The sequence below is a fragment of the Pan paniscus genome, chromosome 13, assembly GCF_029289425.2.
Source record: "Pan paniscus chromosome 13, NHGRI_mPanPan1-v2.0_pri, whole genome shotgun sequence".
NCBI lineage: Eukaryota > Metazoa > Chordata > Mammalia > Primates > Hominidae > Pan > Pan paniscus.
The window spans coordinates 112566135-112588483 of record NC_073262.2 but is presented as its reverse complement, the minus strand read 5'-3'; the positions used below and the strand labels follow the sequence as shown (position 1 = coordinate 112588483).

The 22349-nt window shown below is 37.8% G+C and overlaps 1 protein-coding gene across 16 annotated transcripts in view; it reads right to left on the bottom strand.

The window, feature by feature from the left end:
* UNC80 (unc-80 homolog, NALCN channel complex subunit) overlaps positions 1-22349 on the bottom strand; it is a 228359-nt gene that overhangs the window by 34479 nt on the left and 171531 nt on the right. For all 16 annotated transcript variants that reach the window (XM_055109063.2, XM_034955043.3, XM_034955036.3 and 13 more), the window contains 7 exons: positions 21755-21889; positions 20082-20220; positions 19328-19424; positions 10997-11167; positions 7311-7403; positions 5891-5926; positions 5338-5556 (listed from right to left, as the gene is read on the bottom strand). In XM_055109063.2, coding sequence (XP_054965038.1) covers positions 5338-5556; positions 5891-5926; positions 7311-7403; positions 10997-11167; positions 19328-19424; positions 20082-20220; positions 21755-21889 — 890 coding nt within the window. The remainder of the gene's footprint in view (positions 1-5337; positions 5557-5890; positions 5927-7310; positions 7404-10996; positions 11168-19327; positions 19425-20081; positions 20221-21754; positions 21890-22349) is intronic.

Below are 22349 nucleotides of genomic sequence, written 5' to 3'. Positions count from 1 at the left end.
CTCCAAATTTATGGACTCAGAAAAATTAAACACAACACAGTATGACATTTAACAAATTAAAAATAATTCTTTTTTAAAAAACCCAAATATTCAGTCAGTTTTCAACATTCACACATTATCTCATAATTACTTTTTTTTTTAACAAATTAGGAAAAAATAAGGCCCATAAATTTCAATTTGTTGATATGTCCTTAAGTCTCTTTTAATATGTAGATTTCCCCCCTTCTGTACTTGTCTTTTTTTTTTTTTTTTTTTTGAGACAGAGTCTCACTCTGTCACCAGGCTGGAGTGCAGTGGTGCGATCTCGGCTCACTGCAACCTCTGCCTCCCGGTACAAGCGATTCTCCTGCCTCAGCCTCCTGAGTAGCTGGGACTACAGGCGCATGCCACCACGCCCAGCTAATTTTTGTATTTTTAGTAGAGACGAGGGTTTCACTATGTTGGCCAGGATGGTCTCGATCTCTTGACCTTGTGATCTGCCCAACTCGGCCTCCCAAAGTGCTGGGATTACAGGCGTGAACAACCGCGCCCCGCCTTATCTTGTTATTTATTAAAGAAATTCTCTGTAGCAACACTCTGAATTTTGCTGATTGAATCTCCACGGTGTAATTTAATCTATCCTACTGCCTTTGTATTTAATTCAATTGGAAGTTAAATCCAGGGCCTACATCTGCAGACTCAGTTTTGAATTTTTGGCAAGAGTACTTAGCAGGTGGTGTATGTGGTGTGTACTTCCGCCAGGAGGTACAGGATTCCTAGTTGTCACTCTTTTTATGATATTAGTTGTTCTTAGTCACTGCACAGATCCACTGATGCATTAGGAGTAGTGCAGTGGTAATATCATGTAATTCTTTGTCTCACATATTAACTATAGCATTGTAATAAAGAGAAATTGTGATTACTCCAAGAGAACTGAAGAGTGAATAACTGTTTGAAAGGATCTAGAGGGTAAGAGCTCCTCAGCTGATTTTGATAGGCATCCTCGTTTAGGAATCACAGCCAAGGCCACTACCTCTCTAATTATTTAGATTGTTCTACAATTGCTTTATGTGACTGGCTCCATGGATAGAAAATTCACTACTGTACAAGGCAACTTATTTCATCTTTGGAGGTCCACACTGTGAGAGGTTCCTTTCATGTTAGGCCTCCAAATTCCCTTTCATTTCTTCCTACTAGGCTTAATTCTGAAAGCATAAATCCAATCCATCTTCTCCATCATGACCCTTCATTATCAAGAAATAGTTATTGTCTCTTAATTCCCATTGTCTTCTCTCCAAACTGAACATATTCACATTGTCCTGGAATTCTGTGTGAATGTGGGTATTTTAAAGAAATCATTTTAAACAGCTTATACATTCTTTCGTTTATCTCTTTCTCATGAATTTGATATACAGAAAATAATTCTTTACTTCTCAGGTTATTTGTGTGGCAAATAAGAGTATATCTATATGCACTTATTTCTTTTCTCTTATTATTTTAAAGATAACATTGAGAACTGCTTGTGAGATAATCAATCTGTCTATTTTGAGCTTCCAAAGACTACGTAGAGCTGAATTTAAGAGCCATTTTATGGATTACTACCTGAATTTCTCTAATTCCTGGTCATGTGACAAAATAAATTTGTTTTGCGCATAAAACAAAATTTCCCTTTCCCACAGTCTTTGCTGTACTATCACATGTATAATCAAAAAACTTTCCTATGGTTCTTTCCCAGTGGGAACACAAGAGATTTTCCCATTGAGGGGGTGAGGGAGAGAGGAAAAGAGAAAGAGAGAAAGAGAATGAGAGAGATAGAGACCGCACACGAGAGAGAGACAGACAGAGAAAGAGAGAGAAAGAGAGAGAGAATTTGCAGATTCTATTATCCAGCTGCTTTGGCAGCACTGGGTTGGACAAATGAAGCAATACATTTCTGTAGGGCAGAGACTCTAATCAAGAATATTTTCTTCAAGAGCCTTGTAATCAACCATACATTCTGCAAATTCAGAAGTATAGATTGCCTTAGCAATGTTTCTTAACTTGTTGGTTTGATTCAAATTATTTTGGCAAACATTTGCATTTTTTATATCATCCCATTTCTCTTTCTCTTTTTAAAAATCAACTTTTCATCCTTGGGTGACATTATCTATTCTTATAATTTAAGAACGATTTAATACTACCCTCAATTCGCAAATTTATATATTAAGCTCCAACTTTTACACATATTCAAGTGCGCACTTAACTTATAGGAGAGCCTTAATTACATCCTTTGCTTAGTATAAGTTCAAAGCATCTGGATCTGCCCCTAATCAGCAACACAGAATGTCTCTATTTGGTCAGAGACTATGGCAGGCCTGTCTTTTTCAAAAGCTTGTTGTGAGAAATTGCATTAATAAAGGGCATTTAGTCTAAATATTCCCTGAGCAATAAAAATGTTGCCCTCCTATTGATCCAGGCCATGAAATAGCTGTGCTCTTGAATGACATTATCCTGGCTTCAGATCAATTGCTTTTGCTGAACTGCATTATGACATTGTGCCAACTTTATATACTAACAGGCATCCAGCCATGTACAACCAGCACTTTATCTACTATGGGGATGTTGTTGAGGACTCTGTTCATCATACTACTCTTCCCTTTTAACAAACACCAACCAGGAGACTGTTGAAGCTCAGAAAGCAATACGCCAAAATGAAGACCTCAGAAGCCAAGGTTTTTCACTGATCTTCTCCTGCCCTCCTCTCTGTGGCCTCTCATTCTTTTCCAAGGCTAGCCATGGAAACTGGAGACCCTTTTCCTCAAAGCAAGTCATTGAAACCAGAACCTTTTTTCCTGAAGCCAGCCATAAAACTTAAAAATATTACACTAAATTTCCCCCATCTTTCTGTGTAAAAACTAGCCATAAAGAAATTACCTGACCCATCTTGTTTGATTGTAGGTCATAACAACGCCCCCTTTCCAGAAAGGGTCTTGCCCCATTCCCAGAAGGAAGGAATGCTAACCAGAGAGGCCAAGAAGAATCCAAACACACAGGCCATGCTGGGTTTCCTCACTTGGTCTATTAGCATGGGATCATACCCTTTTTGTCCAGTCATATTTATACATGGCTATCCATACTTTGTTAAACTTAAACAAAAATGGAGAGCTTCCCCTGTATTTTTGGGTCTTCATCCTGAAGGCTCCTGTGTCAGGTAAAACTATGATCAAATACATTTTCATGCTTTTTGATTATGATCTGCCTTTTATCAGTTGACTTTCGGCAAACCTTCAGAGAGTGAAGGGGAAATTTTCCCTTGGCCCCTACAAGATTTTTCTTGTTCTTCGTATTTTAAAAAAGTATTGTTTCACCGAGCAACTGTTTTGTTTTTAACTTATTTATATTATGATTTTGTAATTAATCTTTTTTTCATTCTTTGCTTTGCTAACTAAGAAAGTCAAATTTATGGTTCATGAATAATATCTAATATGATCTTATATTGATTTCCCGTGCTAATCTTATCATAAAAATAATTAACTCCTTGAAAATCTTTCACATTATCCTGACTCTATAATTTGTATACACTCTCCCTTCAAATATTTTCTGAGTTTCCTCAAATCCTTTATATTATAATACATAAATGTAAATGTGATTATAGTACGTGCAACTTTGTATTATAGTTATTTTCTTAGGTGCCTCTTGCATTGAACCATGATAATCTTGAAGACCAGGACCTTAGTTTACATCCCCAGTGTTTAACATAGTATTTGAACCATTCTCATTAGCATTAGTAGCTATTGTGTCCAGATCTGTGCCGGGCACAGAGCTAAATCATTTCCAGTTCATTTAACCTTTAATAGGTATTGGCCTCTAGAGGGAGCTCCAGGCCTCTCTGACTCTTGCTGTCCCCTCCCTCCAAATGCCCTAAGAAGAGTATAAATACAGTCAGGTTATGGGACAGTCACTATCTCATAGTCTCTCTCTCTCTCTCTCCCTCTCTCTCACACACACATACACACACACACACATCCATCTTTTAGGAATATTTTTCCCTTTCTCTCACAAAATGGCCATTGGTCATAATGATTTTCTGACTCTGGGAATGTGATGTTTCTCTGTTCACAGAATTGCTTAGGTCAGCTAGAGAAGACCAGCGGGAAAGGAAGTGGAGGGGCTGAATAGATTCCTAAGTTGCTATGACAGCAGTACCTTAACACTCCAAATGTCCCTCCCCTTTCTCTGAAGGCTCCCATCTAGGAGCTGAACTTCTCAGTGTGAAATAAGCTCTTCCTCATTACTGCACAGCAGGGAGTGTGAACTCCAGTGAGGCTCTGGGGTTCTCCAGGGCAGTACTGGGTGTGTGCCCACAATTCAAAGAATGTGAAATTACACTGGAAGAAAAAGAATCTATGCTCACTGTACATTTCTGTCTTCTCATTTTCCTTCATTTAGTACTTTCTAAATTTAAAAAAAGGCAATAACCAGGAAACTGTGAGTTTTGCGAAATTGCAACGTTATTTGGAAGTGGCTGAACCTAACTCTACTTTTACCTTTATAGATACATTAAACTTTCCAAGTGAATCTTTTGTTACCCATGACATTTTTCTTTGAAGGGATTTTTATCACCCTTAACAAACAATTACAAATCTGAATAGAAGGTCCTCTGGAATCACGTTCCTTTTGAAACACAAATACAGCCTTTAGCATGAATTTCAAGTGAAATGGCATCTCTGTAGGAAGACGAAATACGAGTGCACAGGGAAGTAATTCTGGGGCCTTTCCCTAGCACACTAAGAGTAAAACATGTAAATGACGACTGGCCTCATCTAGTTCAGAATTTTTACCAGGACACATTTTTTTAACGGTTGGAAGGCTGTTTATATAAAGGGGATTTCAGGCCCAAGCCAAGTTGGCTGAGTTAAAACTGCTTACTTCCCTGCAGGGCTCATTACTGGCTTTTTAGGGACCCTAGAAGCAGAAAGTAGTTGTGCATTCCTCATGTAAAATAACAGAGAAGAAACATTCAATTCTTGTGAAAAATTCGTATCTGGGCAGTAAATAGTAGTGAGAAGAAGGCTATTTTTCTAAGAATTCAGGTGATAAAATTTCCCTTTCTTTCTCTTTTATTGAGAAGCAAATATATAAACTGTGCTTTTCTATCTTAAGAACATTTTCCCCTTGTCCACCCTAAGATCCTGTTTGATGGACTTAATGCACACTTTAGCAGAGGGTTCTGTATGACGTGTACCTAAGTCACCAGAAACAAATCATTCTATATTAAGAGTTTTTCCTGGAGAACCCCCACTCTCAACCCAACACACACATTCAGACACATGGGCCAAGCTGTGTTCACACTTGGGGCAGGGAAAGCGAGGCCAGTACCTCATGTGAGACTTCACATCCAGCAGTTCCAAGGCAGTGACCCGAGGCTCCCCAGCCAGATTTTGCAAGATCTTCAGCCGTGGCCCACAGTGCTTATAGAACTCAGTGCAAATATTCAGTAAGGACTCCCGGGGTCTTCTGAACTCTTCCCGAGCAATTCGTTCATCCAGTTCCTCTCTGGGAATGCCTTGCCCTTCCTCCAGTAAATGAAGGTTTTCCCTGGGAAATTGTGAAAGATTAACTAGGGGTCTGAAAATGTATTCATGTAGCAGCTGTGAGAAGAGGGTATCACACTGAAGAAAAATATAAGATTCCTAATGAGTTAATGAATCAGTAGGGTGAGGCCAAGGAGAACCTCATCCGAAGGATAAAGAAAGCTTAGCAGCCTAGAGGAGACTGTCATCCCAAACTGTAGTAAACCCACTTTTGGGGGTTTACCCAGAAATAGTATGTTATGCATCCAATGAAATCTAATAGAGCCGTAAACCAGCTTAAAAGGCAATCATCTCAAGATGTCAGAACTGGTAAGAAATTAGAGCAAGTCTTTCTGTACCTGATAAAGTGCAGTTTGGCTCCTTGTTCCTGGTACCTGGGAGTCAGAAAAACAGTCTACATAACTATTAGAGCAAGAACGGGGTCCTTTGGTTGGGGCTTCTTATAGACTTTTTCATATGAAAAGCTCTTGAAGCTATACATTTTGATAAGCTCACAAATATACATATATTACTCCTAAAACATAAAGGCTTTATCTTTCATTTGGCTAACACATATATTGCAATTATAGCTGCTGCAAAAGTTCTTTTATTGTTGCGTGATTTGGGTAAAGACAACTATTATAAAAATATATACAAACTCATAGAATATAGCCAAATGAGAGAAATTTTTGGACATTTTGAAATTTAAGTTATAGTTTTAATACCATGTGCTCTGTCTTAAGTGACAGGAAGGAGAATCATGGTTGACTTCCTTTCAGTTCTGGAGACTTATTGCTTTATGATTCATGGATACTAAGACTTTAGAAGCCCTCTTTCTTCTTTAGAAGCCCTCATTTAACCCGGTGAGCCTAGAGAAGTCCCTAAATATCACTTAAGCTATAGTATATCATTTTCCCTTAATATAGGAAATTGAGGCATAAGTTAACCATCACACCAGGCAATTTATAGCTGGGTTTGGAATTTATTTTTGTTTTATTTTTAATATGAATATATATGATGAGCAGGGAATTAACTTTACATGAATAATGATACACACTTAAAAATAGGCTTCAGAGAGAGTGAAAAATTATTGAATTTCTCCTTATGATTTCCATGCCAACTATTCCATACTGGGAAAAGAACTTTTTCTTAAGCTGATTTTGGGTTTGCCCTATCTTAAATCTTCCTTGTAGGAGGAAGCTAATTAGGCTTTTTGTGTATGTCGGAATATTTAAAGCTAACACAGATGGAATGAAACGGGTAAAATATTAACTAGTATAGACAGTATCTGAGTTACACCACAACAAGAGAAGGAGATTAAGTTAACAACCATGAAAAGCACCATTTGAGGGCATATGTCAAAGTTTGGATGAAATGTCTGCAGAAAATCTGTCCAGATGAAAGTAAGTTGACTCTCAGTGCCCTGGGAATGATAAACAACCTACTGATTATTATTGTTTATTTGCCTTTTGTTGAAGGTAAATGAAACAACACTGGAATAGTTCAAAGACCACCCAGGAGGCAGAGAACATCTAGAATGCTCAAGCAAACAAAACAACACAAATGCCTATTTATGAAGTTGGTTTAGACTTCTCTTTGACAATTTCAAAAGAAGCCTTGGTATTTTCTTGTAACTCTAAACTCTCACCTTCTTTTCTTTTCCTTGGAGGTTTTCACACTCAATATTGACTATGTTCAGGGTTCCTTTCATTCTCAACAGCTGACATTCGGGTTGTATGAAATGGAGAGACCATAGAAGAATAAGGCACAGTGAATTACCTGGTGTTCACCCCAGACGACATGGTGTGATTGGCTGTGGTGGTTCCCTTATGACCTTGGTCACACCTGCTCATCTGTGGGGCTGTCATGGGCCTGTAACAATGACAGTAATCACCACAGCAAAACAACAACAACAACAGAAATGGAAACATTTATTAAATCCTCAAGTTACTGAAGCACACATAAGTTTTAAGTTAGTTTTAGAGTCTTCAAAAGACAGGCTGTCTAGCTTTGGGCTTTTCTGTTTGTTCTGAGAGGCACTTTAAACGAACGTTGATTCCCAGGGGTTTATAAGCTCATCATGATTTAAGTTCTTCCACTTCTTTGTTCTGAGTAATAGACTCGTCAAAATGACTCTTCCAACAAGACATTTATGAAATATCTACAGACTTCTAAGTCTGTACCAGTTGAGAGTAAAGAGCTCATTCTTCAGTTCTACTGGGTAGTTCACCATTCTAGATAATAAGTAAAAGGCAAGGATGTATGTACCACTTTGGCCACCTACACCATTATCAACTACTCTATTTTTTCTGAGAAACTATCAAAGAATAAAAGAATTCTCCTAGTCACATCACACCTAAGGCTACCCAGGAAAGTGAGTAAGTTAGTATCTTATAAGTCAGTAATTTAGATCGTTAGTAATAGATTTGAATCATCTCATTTTATATCTGCCGGATTTACTTTAAATAATAGGGAAAATTTGCCTCTGTATTGGCATCTAGGAGGAAAAAGGCATAATGTAGTTTTTTTTAAAGCAACTGCTTTTATGAAATCATCAAGGTTTGCTTCTTTGTTGCTCACTTTCTGTCTGCTGGGGATGGCTAGAAAGTAAGCTTTTAACGATCACACCAGATCTCCTCTTCCTGTGCCTGTTGTGATAAACACAATTTAGAGATGGCTCCCAGTATCTCTGCCCGTTGGTGTTACTCTAGTGATTATGTTACATTATATGGCAAAAAGGGGGAGTATCTGCATAGGCCTAATCTAGTCACACCAGCCCTTCAAAAGCAGAGAGTCTTCTCTGGCTAGGGCAGAGAGATTTGAAGCATAAGGATTCAAGATGTTATGCTGGTGCGCTGCACATGTATACATATGTAACTAACCTGCACAATGTGCACATGTACCCTAAAACTTAAAGTATAATTTTTAAAAAAATTTAAAAATTAAAAAAAAAAAAGGATTCAAGCTGCTATTGCTGGTTGGAAGGTAGAGGGGGAGCATGTGAGAAGAAATGCAGGTGCCTTCTCAATGCAGAGTGGTGCCTGGCTGACAGCCAGCCACGAAATGGGACCTCAGACCTAAAGCTGCATGGAACTAGATTCTGCCAAAAAATTGAATGAGCTTGGAAGTTCATTCTTCCCCAGTGCCTTCAGATAAAAGTTCAGACTAGCTGACAACTTGACTTCCACCTTGAGAAACCCTGAGCAGAGAATCCAGCTGAGCCTACCTGGACTCCTGGCCTACACAACTGTGAGATAATAAATGGGTTTTGTTTAAAGGCTCTGAGTTTGTAGTAATGTGTTATACAACAGTTAAAACTAATGCACTTGTGATATATTTATGTAATACTGCTTATATAATTGTTAAATTTCTTTTGTCATAAGATAAAGAAACTAGGAATGTGGAGAAATTAGAAATTAGGGAATTCTTATCTTCTTTTTGTAAATACAGTGAAGCCAATTTTGGTTTGAGTAACTACTACCAAATAATGAAGCTAGTCTTCTCTGCCAAAAGAATATTAAATGCACTGGAATATTTAAAGCCACATAATTTTAAATGCCAGAGCTCCATCCATAACTCTTTGTGACACTTCGAGTAAGTCAATTTTGGATAAGTTAATTGACTTATCCTTATAAAAAGGTATAGAAATGAGGAAAGCTTTAACATTACATAATACGAGGAGAAATAGGCTGAGTATGGTGGCTTACACCTGTAATCCCAGCACTTTAGGAGGCCGAGGTGGGTGGATCACTTGAGGCCAGGAGTTCGAGACCAGCCTGGCCAACATGGGGAAACACCGTCTCTACTGAAAATACAAAAATTATCGGGGCCTGGTGGTGCATGCCTATAATCCCAGCTTTTTGGGAGGCTGAGGCACGAGAATTGCTTAAACCCGGGAGGCGGAGGTTGCAGTGAGCCAAGATCATGCCACTGAACTCCAGCCTGGGTGACAGAGTGAGTCAGTCTCTCTCTCTCTCTCTCTCTGTGTGTGTGTGTATATATATATATATATATATATATATATATATATATATATATATATTAGAAATACAGTGGTATTTGGGAACAATTGACTGCTTTTCTTTCTTCTAGTTGTAGGAAAAGGCCAGTGACATAACCATATGGGTACAGAAGGAAGAGTGTAAGTCTTTCATTTCTCTTTAGGATATTCTTCTGGGACTTTCATGAAACCATCAGCAATAGCATAGAAAACTATTTCTCCTTGGAAGAGGTAATTTGTCATGGCTGTCTGTGCCAACTCTTCCCATTTCCTTAGTTTAGGTGCATATGAACATTTCAGGATGATAGTCTACAGAAGGCCTTTGGGCAATATTCTGCTTGCCTAGTTTGGCAATGTAGCTCATGATTAGAAACTAAACATCTGTTGCTGCTAATGAATTACAATCCCACTCTCTCTTTTTCTTGCTGACGCATGCTGAAAAAGTCCTACCTGGACTAAAGGGCTTCCCCCTTACCAGCACAGCAAGATGGGGCTGGGGGAGTTGGTGCCTTTTGGTGGAGGCGTAGACAATTTCACACTAAGGATCTGGCACTTTAGATTGGACACACAGCATGGCAGAATGGAATGGAGGAGCAAAGACACTAAACCCAGGAAGAAGGCTTCCCCATCCCTATCCTGGGGAAGAATATTTCCTGGCAGCTAATTTAGATGGGAACGGAGCAGAAAAGCCCATCATACGCATAGTGTCCTGCATCCACCTTCCCCACTCGCATTTTATTTTTTTGTCTCATCCAGGGCTCCCTGCCTGCCCCTTTCCTGCCACATGGCAGCTTAGTGACTCTGCTTCGGCACCCAAGCATCTTGAGACAGGACTAACTGCTTGAACTTTGTTTAGGGCTGAACTCTGGTGCCAATTTACCTTACCATTCCCAAATTTCTCAATCCTCTCTCCGCATTATTTAATCCTGTCCCACAGAGAATCTATTAATTCAAGCAGTAGGATAACATTCTGCCCTTTATATTGGTTATGTAGTTTCTGAAATTATAGTTAAAAACACAACACTTCACAAACAGTAAAATAATAAAAGAATACTTAGTTGGAATTGTAGGCATTCCATGTCTCATAAAATACTATAATAACTAATAAAAATGTAGATTACATCTTTAAATTCACTAAATTGGCCCTCTTACACAAGATGTGTTTACCACTGGGTTATAACTGCTGGAGAAGCTCAGCAAGCTATATGCAAATGTGTGTTCAGCAATGATAGTAAGAATATTATTACTATTATTATACTACTACTAATCAGAATGCTTAACATTATTTATTCAAATAACTCACGAACTGTTCACAGTTATAAGGCATAAAGGGCTGAGTTTAGGAGGTATCTGTAAATAAAGATTGGGTTTTAGATTTTTATCCATCACATTTTTTTCTTTTTTCTTTTTTTTTCAGTGGATACATATGATGTAAGGCTGTAGCTATTTCTGCCAATGGGATTACCTGGTGAGGACCTCTACACTGTATAAAAGGGCCTGTAGGGACGTCGCAAGAGCAGCAGTGGCCGCAATCTCCTCTCGGGCAGCAGGTACTGTCTCCACCTGTGATGTCTGCCTCTTTAGCTTTTGTAGGTAACATGGAACTAAGGCTTCTAAGACCATCAGCATCTGAAGACTTTAAGCGACAGAAAGAAAACCGAGTCACCTTTTACATTCTACTTTTGTTGGTTGTGTCACATTTAAGAGCATAGAACAATGAAAAGCATCTAGAGATATATGAATTCTAAGGCCCCTTGCCACTCCAAATCAAAAGCAGTTAAAGCTGCTGGAAATGTTGACCAACAATTATTAATTCACTAACCACCTGCTAAAAGGTGATGAATCTTGCCTTAAGGAAACATGTGATCTAGTTGGGGGAATTAGCCATATATACAAATAAATGGTTGAAAGAATAACAGAATGACAATAGGTGGAGCTATATAGTCCATCTAGAGAAACAGGCTTCAGAACAAAACTTCAATTCAGGAGTTTGCTGAGAGTGATTTTCCAGCTGCAACAATTTTGAGACAACATAAAACCCTTTCATGGGAGGCTGGCTTCCTGAACTTAAAGAAATAAATAGCAACAAATGTTGGAAACAGCCATTATGATGAAGTCTGACAATGCCTGCTTACCAACGTGAGTGAACACCACTCACTGGATAGGGCCCACACTCAATTTAGTATTGGGGTGCCAGAAACACCTTGAAGGGGACATGGAGATTAAGTAGTTATTATGCAAAGTGGGTTTTCCCCTCTAAAGTTGTAAGTGTATAACACCACCAACATAAATCTTTTTTTTTTTTTTTTTTTTTTTTGACAGAGTCTTGCTCTGTCAGTCACCCAGGCTGCAGTGCAGTGGCATGATTTCGGCTCACTACAACCTCTGCCTGGGTTCAAGTGATTCTCCTACCTCAGCCTCCCCAGTAGCTGGGATTATAGGCATTCACTACAATGCCCAGATAATTTTTGTATTTTTAGTAGAGACAGGGTTTCACTATGTTGGCCAGGCTGGTCTCAAACTCTTGGCCTCAAGCAATCTTCCCGCCTCAGCCTCCCAAAGATCTGGGATTACAGGCATGAACCACCGCACCCGGCCATCTTTTGTTTAGAGATTCCCCAATTGTGTTAAAGTTTAAAGATTGTGGGTTCTAGAAAACAGCAGTGATGAGTTGATATCCCAGAGAATCTGAAATCAAGATTTTCTTTGATCTATTCTTTTTCTTACAGATACCAATGAGTTTTTGCTATGCTCTTTATAATACTGAATACTGGTTTCTGGTAATATAATTTTGCCTATAATATGTGCTCTATAAGCAGGAAATGGCAATTATCAGAATTTGATGGGTACGGAGAAAGAACTATGATACTCTTTTGAGTTCTCCTATTTTTTTGGCAACTTAAAAAAGGAGGCAAGAAGTCGGTTCTGCTTTCTGAAACAATAAAAAGTACCTTGCTGCAGACTAATTGTCTTACTAGAAAGGGTGGACAAAATTTTTAAAACACATCGAAGGTACCAGGTAGAAGCTAAGGCTAGCAGATATCTTTTGGAGGTACCAGACTTCTGGGAGAAAGAAAGCTTCTTCAGTTCATCCAGACATTGTGCAGCACTCTTTTTTTTCCAGGCATCTGCTCGTTTGTAAATTGCTTAGGGCCAAAAGGCTAAGGAGAAATCCAAGCAGAAATGTCAGCTAAGAGCTATGAAGCTAAGCAGGATTTTCAGTAGCCTCATAATTGCGAGGAAATATATGTTGGAGTTCAGGGACTTCCAAAGAGGAGTTAGGCCCATGGAAGGCTGATCCTAGGAGTGTGAAATAAATAGAACAGCCTTACAAAGACTGAAACTCAACTTTAAATCAAATCAATCACACACTGAATTAAAATGATCTGCCCTACCACAATTGCTAGTCAGAGAGTAAAAATGAATCATTTTTGGAGGAAGATAACATCGGGTAGATCCTCAAAGCATTTCTAATTTTTTTAATGCAATATTCACTAGTCAAAATTATCCAGTCCTGCTAAAACCAAATGATTAAAATCCAAGGAAAGGAACAGACAATATAAACAGAGCCACAAGTGACCTACATACTAAAGTTATCAGACACAGACTTTTATGAAACAATGACTAAAATGTTAAATAAGAGATAACAAAATGGAGAATTTCATCAAAACTCTGAAATCTATTAAAAAAGTGGAAATTCTAGAACTGAACACTAAAATATTTGAAATTAGAAACCTGAAAGGTAAATGTTAATAGTAGATTAGACACAGGAAGAGATGAGTGTGAACTGGAATAAAGAACAAAGGAAAACATCAAGACAGAACAGAGGTGAGAAATGATAGGAAATGCAGGAAAGAACATAAGAGACATATATAGAGCATGTGGTTAAGGAGGAAAAAATACATATACATAAATGGAGAGGGGAGGGAAAATGGGATAGAGGTAATATGTGAAGAGTTATTTGTCAAATCTTCTAAAATTATTGAAAGCTATCAAGCTTTATATTCAGGAAACACTATGAATCCCAAGAAGTATAAACACAAAGAAAAATCACAACTAGGCACACCACAGTCAAACTGCTTAAAACCCAAAGCAAAGAGAAAATCTTAAAAGTAGCCAGAGAAAAAGACACATTAGGGCAGGGCACGGCGGCTCACACCTGTAATCCCAGCACTTTGGGAGGCTGAGGCGGGCAGATCACGAGGTCAGGAGTTTGAGACCAGCCTGGCCAATACGGTGAAACCACATCTCTACTAAAAATATAAAAAATTAGCTGGGTGTGGTGGTGCATGCCTGTAGTCCAAGCTATTTGAGAGGCTGAGGGAGGAGAACTGCTTGAATCCGGGAGGCGGAGGTTGCAGTGAGCTGAGATGGTGCCACTGCACTCCAGCCTGGGCAACAGAGTGAGATTCCATCTCAAAAGAGAGAGAGAGAGAAAAAAAAAAAAAAGGACACGTTAAATTCAAATGTGCAATAAGATCTAATGCTGATTTTTCAACAGATATGATAAGTCAGTAGAAAATGGAATATTTTCTTTTTTATTTTATTTTATTAGTTAATTAATTTATTTTTTGAGACAGGTCTTGCTCTGTTGACCAGGTTGGAGTGTGGTGGTGCAATCTCAGCTCACTGCAGCCTCAACTTGGGCTCAAGCAATCCTCCCACCTTAGCCTCTTGAGTAGCTGGGATCACAGGCATGCACCACCATGCCCCGCTAATTTTTTTATTTTTTGTAGGGACGGGGTTTTGCCATGTTGCCCAGGTTGGTCTCAAACTCCTGAAATCATGCAATCCACATGCTTTGGCCTCCCAAAGTGCTGGGATTCCAGGTGTGAGCCACTGCACCTGGCCTGAATATTTTCTTTAAATTAAAAAAAAAAAAAAATCCAGCTGGGTGTGGTGGCTCATGCTTATAATCCCAGCACTTTGGGAGGCTGAGACGGGTGGATCACCTGAGGTCAGGAGTTCAAGACCAACCTGACCAACATGGAGAAACTCTGTCTCTACTAAAAGTACAAAATTAGCCAGGTGTGGTGGCGCATGCCTGTAATCCCAGCTACTCGGGAGGCTGAGGCAGGAGAATCGCTTGAATCCGGGAGGTGGAGGTTGCTGTGAGCCGAGATTGTGCCATTGCACTCCAGCCTGGGCAACAAGAACGAAAACTCCGTTAAAAAAAAAAAAAAGCCAAAGGTAGAAAATAATAAAGATAAAAAAGGAAAGAAAAGGCAGACAATAAAACTACAATAGCAAAAATCAACAAAGCCCCAAATACTGGTTATTCGTAAAGGGAAAACTATTGATAAACTCCTGAAAAGAATAATAAAAAAAGGGAGGGAGCAAAAATTCCCAGTATTAGAAATAAAAAAGTGAACTCAATAAAAACCTCAGTCATTAAAATTTTTTTTTTAAAAAAGCATATCAGGAACAAATTTCTGTCAATAAATTTAGGTACTTAAATTAAATAGAAAAATTCCTAGAAAAATGTGACTTACCAAAGCCACCACCAGGATAAAGAATCTTAATTTTAAAATGTTCCCACAAGAAACCACATTACTTACAGTTTTGTGTATAAATTCTACTCAATATTTTGGGAAGACAAAATGCTCATCTGAGGCAGGCACAGTTCCTCTGCCTGTAATCCCAGCACTTTGGGAGGCTGAGGTGGGAGGAGCACTTGAGCTCAGGAGTTGGAGACCAGCCTGGGCAACACAGTGAGACTTTCTTTATCTCTCAAAAAATCAAAAAACTTAGCAGGGTGTGAAGGCACCCGCCTGTAGTGCCGGCTACTTGGAAGGCTGAGGTGGGAGGATTGCTCGAGTCTGGGAGATCAAGGCTGCAGTGGGCCATGATTGTGACACTGCACTCCAACCTTGGCAACAGAACAAGACCCTGTTTCAAAAATTTAAAAAAGCTAATCCATACCAAATTTCTACAGAGAATAGGAGTTTTTAAAAAAGGGGTCGGGGGCTGGGCGCAGTGGCTCATGCCTGTAATCTCAGCACTTTGGAAGGCCAAGGCGGGTGGATCGCCTGAGGTCAGGAGTTTAAGACCAGCCTGGTCAACATGGTGAAACCCCATGTCTACTAAAAATACAAAAATTAGCTGGGTGTGGTGGCGGGTGCCTGTAATCCCAGCTACTCGGGAGGCAGAGGCAGGAGAATTGCTTGAACCCAGGAGGCAGAGGTTGCAGTGAGCCAAGATTATGCCATTGCACTCCAGCCTGGGCAACAAGAGCAAGACTCTGTCTCAAAAATAAAAGAAAATTAAAAAGCGGGGGGTGGGTAGGAGAGACACTTTCCATTTCATCTTATGAGTCCAGCTTAATCTTCATATCCTTGATACTATAGCCTGACAAGGACTTTATAATAATGGAGGGTTACAAATACACCTGCTAAAACGTTTACCAGTGGGTAGTTAATAAAGTAGTAGCTAAGCAAGATATCCTTTTTGTTTAAGCACTTGTAACTTTTTTAAGTATCCAGAATTGGTTTATCTTGAATGACATAGAGCTACCTAGAATATCTCTTCTACTCCTAACTTCCCTGTGATCCTAGCAATAAAATTCATTAGATAAGACCTTTTTAAAGAATAAAAATTACAGACATAGCTCTCATTAACATAGTTGTAAAAATGCTAAAATAATTGCAAACCAAATCTAGCAATACTGAAAAATGATAATTATACAACCCAATTACAGTTTATTTTTAAGGAGACAGGAAAGTTTTAATTTTGAAAATAAATCAGTGTAACCTATCACACTTAGAAAATAAAGAATAAAAATCATATAATCATCTCTATAAATAGGAACATTTGGTAATATTCATTATCCATCAATAAGAAAACTCAAACTAAACTAAGAATAGAAGGCAGACTCCTTAATAATTAATTTCTTAACGAGTAATAAAATTACTTCCTTAATCTTTACAGGTATATTACAACAAAATCCTTTAGCAAATACTATTCTTAGTGATGAAATATTGGAAATCCCCTACATACCCCGGGATCAGAAATGAAACAAAGATCCCACCATCATCACCATCATCACTTCTATTCCATTTTGTATTAAGGTTCTAGCCAGTGCATTAAGGACAGAGAAAGGAATAATGTGTACAAGAATTTGAAAGGATAAAATACAACTCTCATGATTTGCAGATGACATAATTAATTAAATAGAAAACACTAAGAAATCACACATATAAAATAAAAAATACTGATAACTTCATTTAAAAATGGGCAGAAGACTTCAGTAGGCACTTTGCAAAAGGAGATGTCCAAATTTTGATAAACATTTATCTGAAAAGCTTCCAAACCTTTTAATTTGAAAGAGGAAAATGGAAATTAAAATGATAATGAATGTCACTACAACCCAACAAAATAGCTAAAATAAAAAGACCGAAGATAACAAGTGTTGATGAGGCCATAGGGTACTAGAACATTTACATACTGTTGGTGGGAATGAAAATTGAAACCACCTTGGAAAACTTTTTGGTAGTATCTACTAAAGCAAGAAATACTCATAGTCCATGACTTAGCCCAGCAGTTCCATCCATAGAAATGCATAAATATTTGTGTACAAAGACATATACAAAAACATTCATTGCAGCTTTATTTATAATACCTTCAAACTAGATACAACACAAATGCCTGATAACAAGAGAAGAAATAAATAAATTGTAACATAGTCATACAATTATTATGACTATTATAAGTGAATGAAAAAGAATCAACTACTGTTACACACATTTATATGAATGAATCTCATGAAATAATACTGAATGACAGAAGTCAGACATTAAAAAGTAGCTACTATACTATTTCAGTTAAACAGATTTCAGAAATAGGCAAAACTGACTTATCATATTAGAAATCAGGATAGTAGTGCCTCTATCTGATTTTTCAATCTGAGTGGTAGTTATGTAGATGTGATAACATTATGAACATTCATGGAACTGTAAAATTATGATTTTTTTAGTGTTTTATGTGAATGTTACACTTAAATAAAATACTTAAAAAAAAAATAAGTACAACAGAGACTTGCTGTTACAAATGTTGAAGTCCTGTAGGTATGTTACTTATTCCCATGAGAGATATCCCAGGGAACCACTACTTAAGAAACCCTGAACTTACTGAGACATCAAGATGTCATCTGGTTTAAACTGACAGAATGGAAAATTAGGAGGATTAAAAAAAATTCTAATTTAACTTAACAATATTAGACTTTGGCTTTTAACTCACAATGACAAGGGAATTTGATTGTGAACTCTAACACCTTTTGATTTCAATGTGTTTGAATTTTGACTTGAAAGAGAATTTTATGACTCAATGGAAATTTGGTAAAATTTGAAATGGGAGAACTTTTTAGTCAAACTTAGGTGTTCTCTATGTTGCAGGAATATTGGAGAATCTGTATGCATTTTATTATTGCAGTGTCTCAATTGCAGAATATCTGACATATCTGGTTAACAACGTAGCTGAACACACTTGGAATGGCAAATAGAGTAGAGAGAAGATGTTTACAATCACATATAGAATGGATTTGGAGTTAACTTAATGCAGGATTTGATCCATTCTGGAACTTTTTGTAGATCTGTGGTATTATAGGAACAGCAAGAAAATGGGAGTAGGAAATCCCCTCCATACCCCGAGATCAGAAATGAGACCATCCTGCAGCTTTGTTCTCCTGAAGGCCACAGCCACATCCGTGCCTGACCACAGGCATACTGTTTTTCTCCCCATTGCTCCAGAAGACAAAAATTCGAGAATATTGGGGAAAACACTTCTTACTCATTCCTCATGTGTCCTTCCAGTAAAAAGAGTTCAATTAATATAAATCCCGCTCCTCCTGGCCCTTATTCATTCTCTTATGGGAGAGAGAAACAGGCTTAAGGTGCAGGGCAAATATATAAAGATATATTGGGCATAATCAGCTTGGCTCCTTCCTTCTTCCTGGAAGAGCTTGTCAACAGAGTACAACTTTTAATAGATCAGATTTAAATCTCAGACCAGAGCCAACATCTTTGAATTGGGATGACTCATTCTTCATGTGAGTCTTTTGAATTCTCTGTACTTGGCAAAATGAAGGCAAGATTGATATTCTTGCCCTTTGTGTTACAGAAATTCTTATTGCCCCTTGAAAGGAGTTTTCTTAAATAAATATCTGTTATGAAATTTTGTTTGCTACTAATTCACATTACTTGTGAGGAAAAATATTTTCTAACAAGACTAAATACCTTAGCATCTGCACAAAATTCAAATTAAGGGATTTCAAATGAATGAAGATTTACTATTGTTTTCCAGAACCTATGCTATGTTTCCTAAACTTTGTTTCTTCTTTTCTTTTCTTTTTTCTTTCTTTCTTTTTTTTTTTTTTCTGACAAAGTCTTACTCTGTTGCCTAGGCTAGAGTGCAATGGGACAATCACAGCTCACTGCAGCCTTGACCACCTGGGATTAAGCAATCCTCCTGCCTCAAGCCTCCCAAAAAGTTGGGACTACAGGTGTGCAACACCACACCTGGCTAATTTTTAATTTTTTAAAATTTTTGTAGAGACAGGGTCTCACTATGTTGCCCAGGTTGGTCTCGAACTCCTGGGCTAAAGGAATCCTCTTGCCTCAGCCTTCCAAAGTGCTGGGATTATAGGTGTGAGCCACCACACCTGGCCTAAATTTAGTTTCTAAAAGCTTACTTGTCAGAATGTTAGGCTGATATTAACCAGCATAACCTTTGTATTCATTCAATTTTGTTTTCTCTGCCATATTTACTTATCACAAGGCACAGAATAAAGGGCTGCAGATACCTTCTGAATGATTCGGGAGCATACGCCACCACAGTGACACAGAGCTTAATGGCTTCACTGATAGAAAATGTCAGATCTTCGTTTCCATAGCAGAAATCTGAAGGAACAAAAAGTAAAGGCAAACTATCAGAGTGGATTCAGCAGGAGATAAAGAAGCACCTATTACTCCTAATGTTATCATTCCAGTATATACTGTAGCTTTTTCTTGTTAAATTTTATTCCTATGCTGTGAAAACTATTAATTTCTTCATCTCAAGGGAATGAAATTCTGTTTTCTAGTTTTGAACAATCAGATGTAAAATAAAAATACTTTTCTGGAGTGTTTAAAAAAATCTCAGATAATAGAAGACACTGAAGGGCATTTAAATTGTCTAAGGTTGAGGCTTTACCCTGGAGTTATCTCTAGTTCTACACATTCCATGATAATAAAAGACCATTTTGGAGAGTTATTCACTTAGAATTACCCAAGATAACCCAACTTTCTGAAAACTGCAGTGCTACAGCAGTGGTCTACTGAGCATCATTTTAATATAGTTTTCATGGCAGAGAATTCCTTACTCTTTAGGATTCATAAGAAATTTAAGGAAAAAAATGTACTCATTCAATTTCTACTACTGTTCCATTTATTTTTGCTACTTTGATTTAGTTATATATACACACACATATAAATATACGTGTATGTGTGTATAATACATATATTTATATTTAACAACTGCAGTGAGAAAAAGAATGTCAAAGCAAGTTTTGCTTTTACCTAATGACTTGAGAGGCTTCTCAGCTTTGACCAGCTCTAAGATGTCTAATATGTCGGTGGTCTCTCCCTCTAGGGACTGCAGCAAGTCAAACAGGCACTGAGCTGACACACCTTTGCTGGGCCCATTATTGGCAGCATCCTGATAAAGAAAAACAATTTTTGTTTATTGACTCCCACCACAGTACAACTATAACTTGACAGGAATTCAAATTTTATAAATGCTATTACCAGTAACAAGTACAACATCTACCTGGAATTCAGCTTACATAATTCTGGATCCCGCAATGCTGTGGTATGATTTTGGAGTGGTACACCTGACTTTTAAGGGATCTATTAAATTCTAATCTAGAACAAAAGAGATATTTGTAAAAGCTCATAAAAATACAGCAATATATGAACTTCCAAAAAGTTCATATCAATGATTCCTTTAATTGAAGATGGTAGAACTAAGAAAATTTCTATAATTGATTGGTTGAATATTACAAATATGTTTGCGGAACGTATGCTTATTTTAACTAACAACGCTGGGAATTTCACAGGTCTTCTTTGATAATGTATCTCCACATGGAGATACTTACAATTTTAAATCTATTTAAAATGGCTTTAAATAATTCACTGAAACAACAAATCCTTATGATGTTCTTCTGTGCCAGGCACCAGGCTACACACTGAGGTTATAGAAAACCAAAACCAAAATGCAAATAAAACAACGATACAACAATAACTAAAACCAAACAAACAAGCAAAGACAAAAGCATACAAAGGTCTTGCTTTCATGAAGATTAAATTCTGTTGGTTGAGTGTCGTAGAAATTCATGTTAATGAAACAAATAGATATAACGTGATATGGTGGTAAAATCTCTGAAGAAAAAGAAAAACAAAGCAGGGTAGGTGGTAGAGAGTGACAAAAAGGAATGAAAATTGGGAAACCTTCCTTTTACCGTTTTCTACTTTCCATCTCTTTTATGAATTGAATATTTAAAAAACTGTAGAGTTGGTCTATTTACGTGTTAGGAGCTGAGATGAAAGCTGAAGAGGAATGTTGAAGAGAAATGATATGCTTGTTGAAAGAAATATTATTTATGGTATGCATGTCTCATTGGTTAAAGAAAGAGAGCTCAGAGACTGAATATACAAACTGTCAATGACTAAATCATATATAAAAATAGAACTTTGACCCACCACCTGCAACAACCTGCTCAGGAAACCAACCCATTGTCTACAATAACCAGCTCAGGACGCCAGCCTAAGTCAGGCTTGTAGGAAGTCAGGCCACTACCTCCAGTGGTAACCAAACAATAACCTCTGTAACAACTGGCCCAAAGTAACCAGGACTGGCATAATAACTGAGAGCTTTCCTAATTTTTGTCCCTGCTTCCAACTTAGGACCAACCAGAGAAAGCCCAATATACACCCCTAACCCATCATATAAGATGCCCAACTACTAGTTAGTTCACCTGCAGCTTCCCCAGGCCAATAGCTCCAATCAGGACATACCTGAAGCTTCCCCTTTTTTCACTATACAGTTTTTCGACTCCTTTGCCTGCCTTTGCATCTCTGCCAAAACACAAGTGATGGTAGCCAACTCCCTTGCCATAGTAAGCTCTAATAAATAACCTTTGCTTTTCTCATTTTGTTGGTCTTCATTTTTTTTTCCCACAGAGCTTACTTACAGGAAATTCCAGGAGAGGGGCCACACTAGCAAACAGCTGGAGCACAAAGGGCTTCCGGTGTAGAATATAGAACTGGTGACAGGCAAATTCGATGGCTTGACGCAGCTGGGGATTGCTTTCATAGTCGGAGTACACCTATGGAAAAATGCCAGATATTCAAAAAATGCCTTAATGAAGTATCAAAGTTGTACTCGCTTTTAAAACTCATGGTCATGGGAAGCTTGGAGGGAAATGGCTAACTTTGTAAACTGGTAGAGAGGAATGTAAAATGGCATAAACTCTCTCTAGATAAATTTAGTAACACACCTCAAAATGCTGAAAATCTAAACATACTTTTTTTCCAGGAAGTTTGTGACTAGGAATTTATCTCAAGGAAAGGACTAGACACATGTATAAACATGCATACATAAGAAGGCCTGCTGCAAGACTGGCTATAACAGTGGAAAATATGAGACAAATTATTCATAAATATTTCTTGGTTAAGTGAATTACGGTATATACAAATCATAGAATACTGTGCAGTAATTTTTAAAATGCTGTAAGGCTAAATGTAGCTATATAAAATGCCTATGATATTCTTAGTGTTACATGAAAA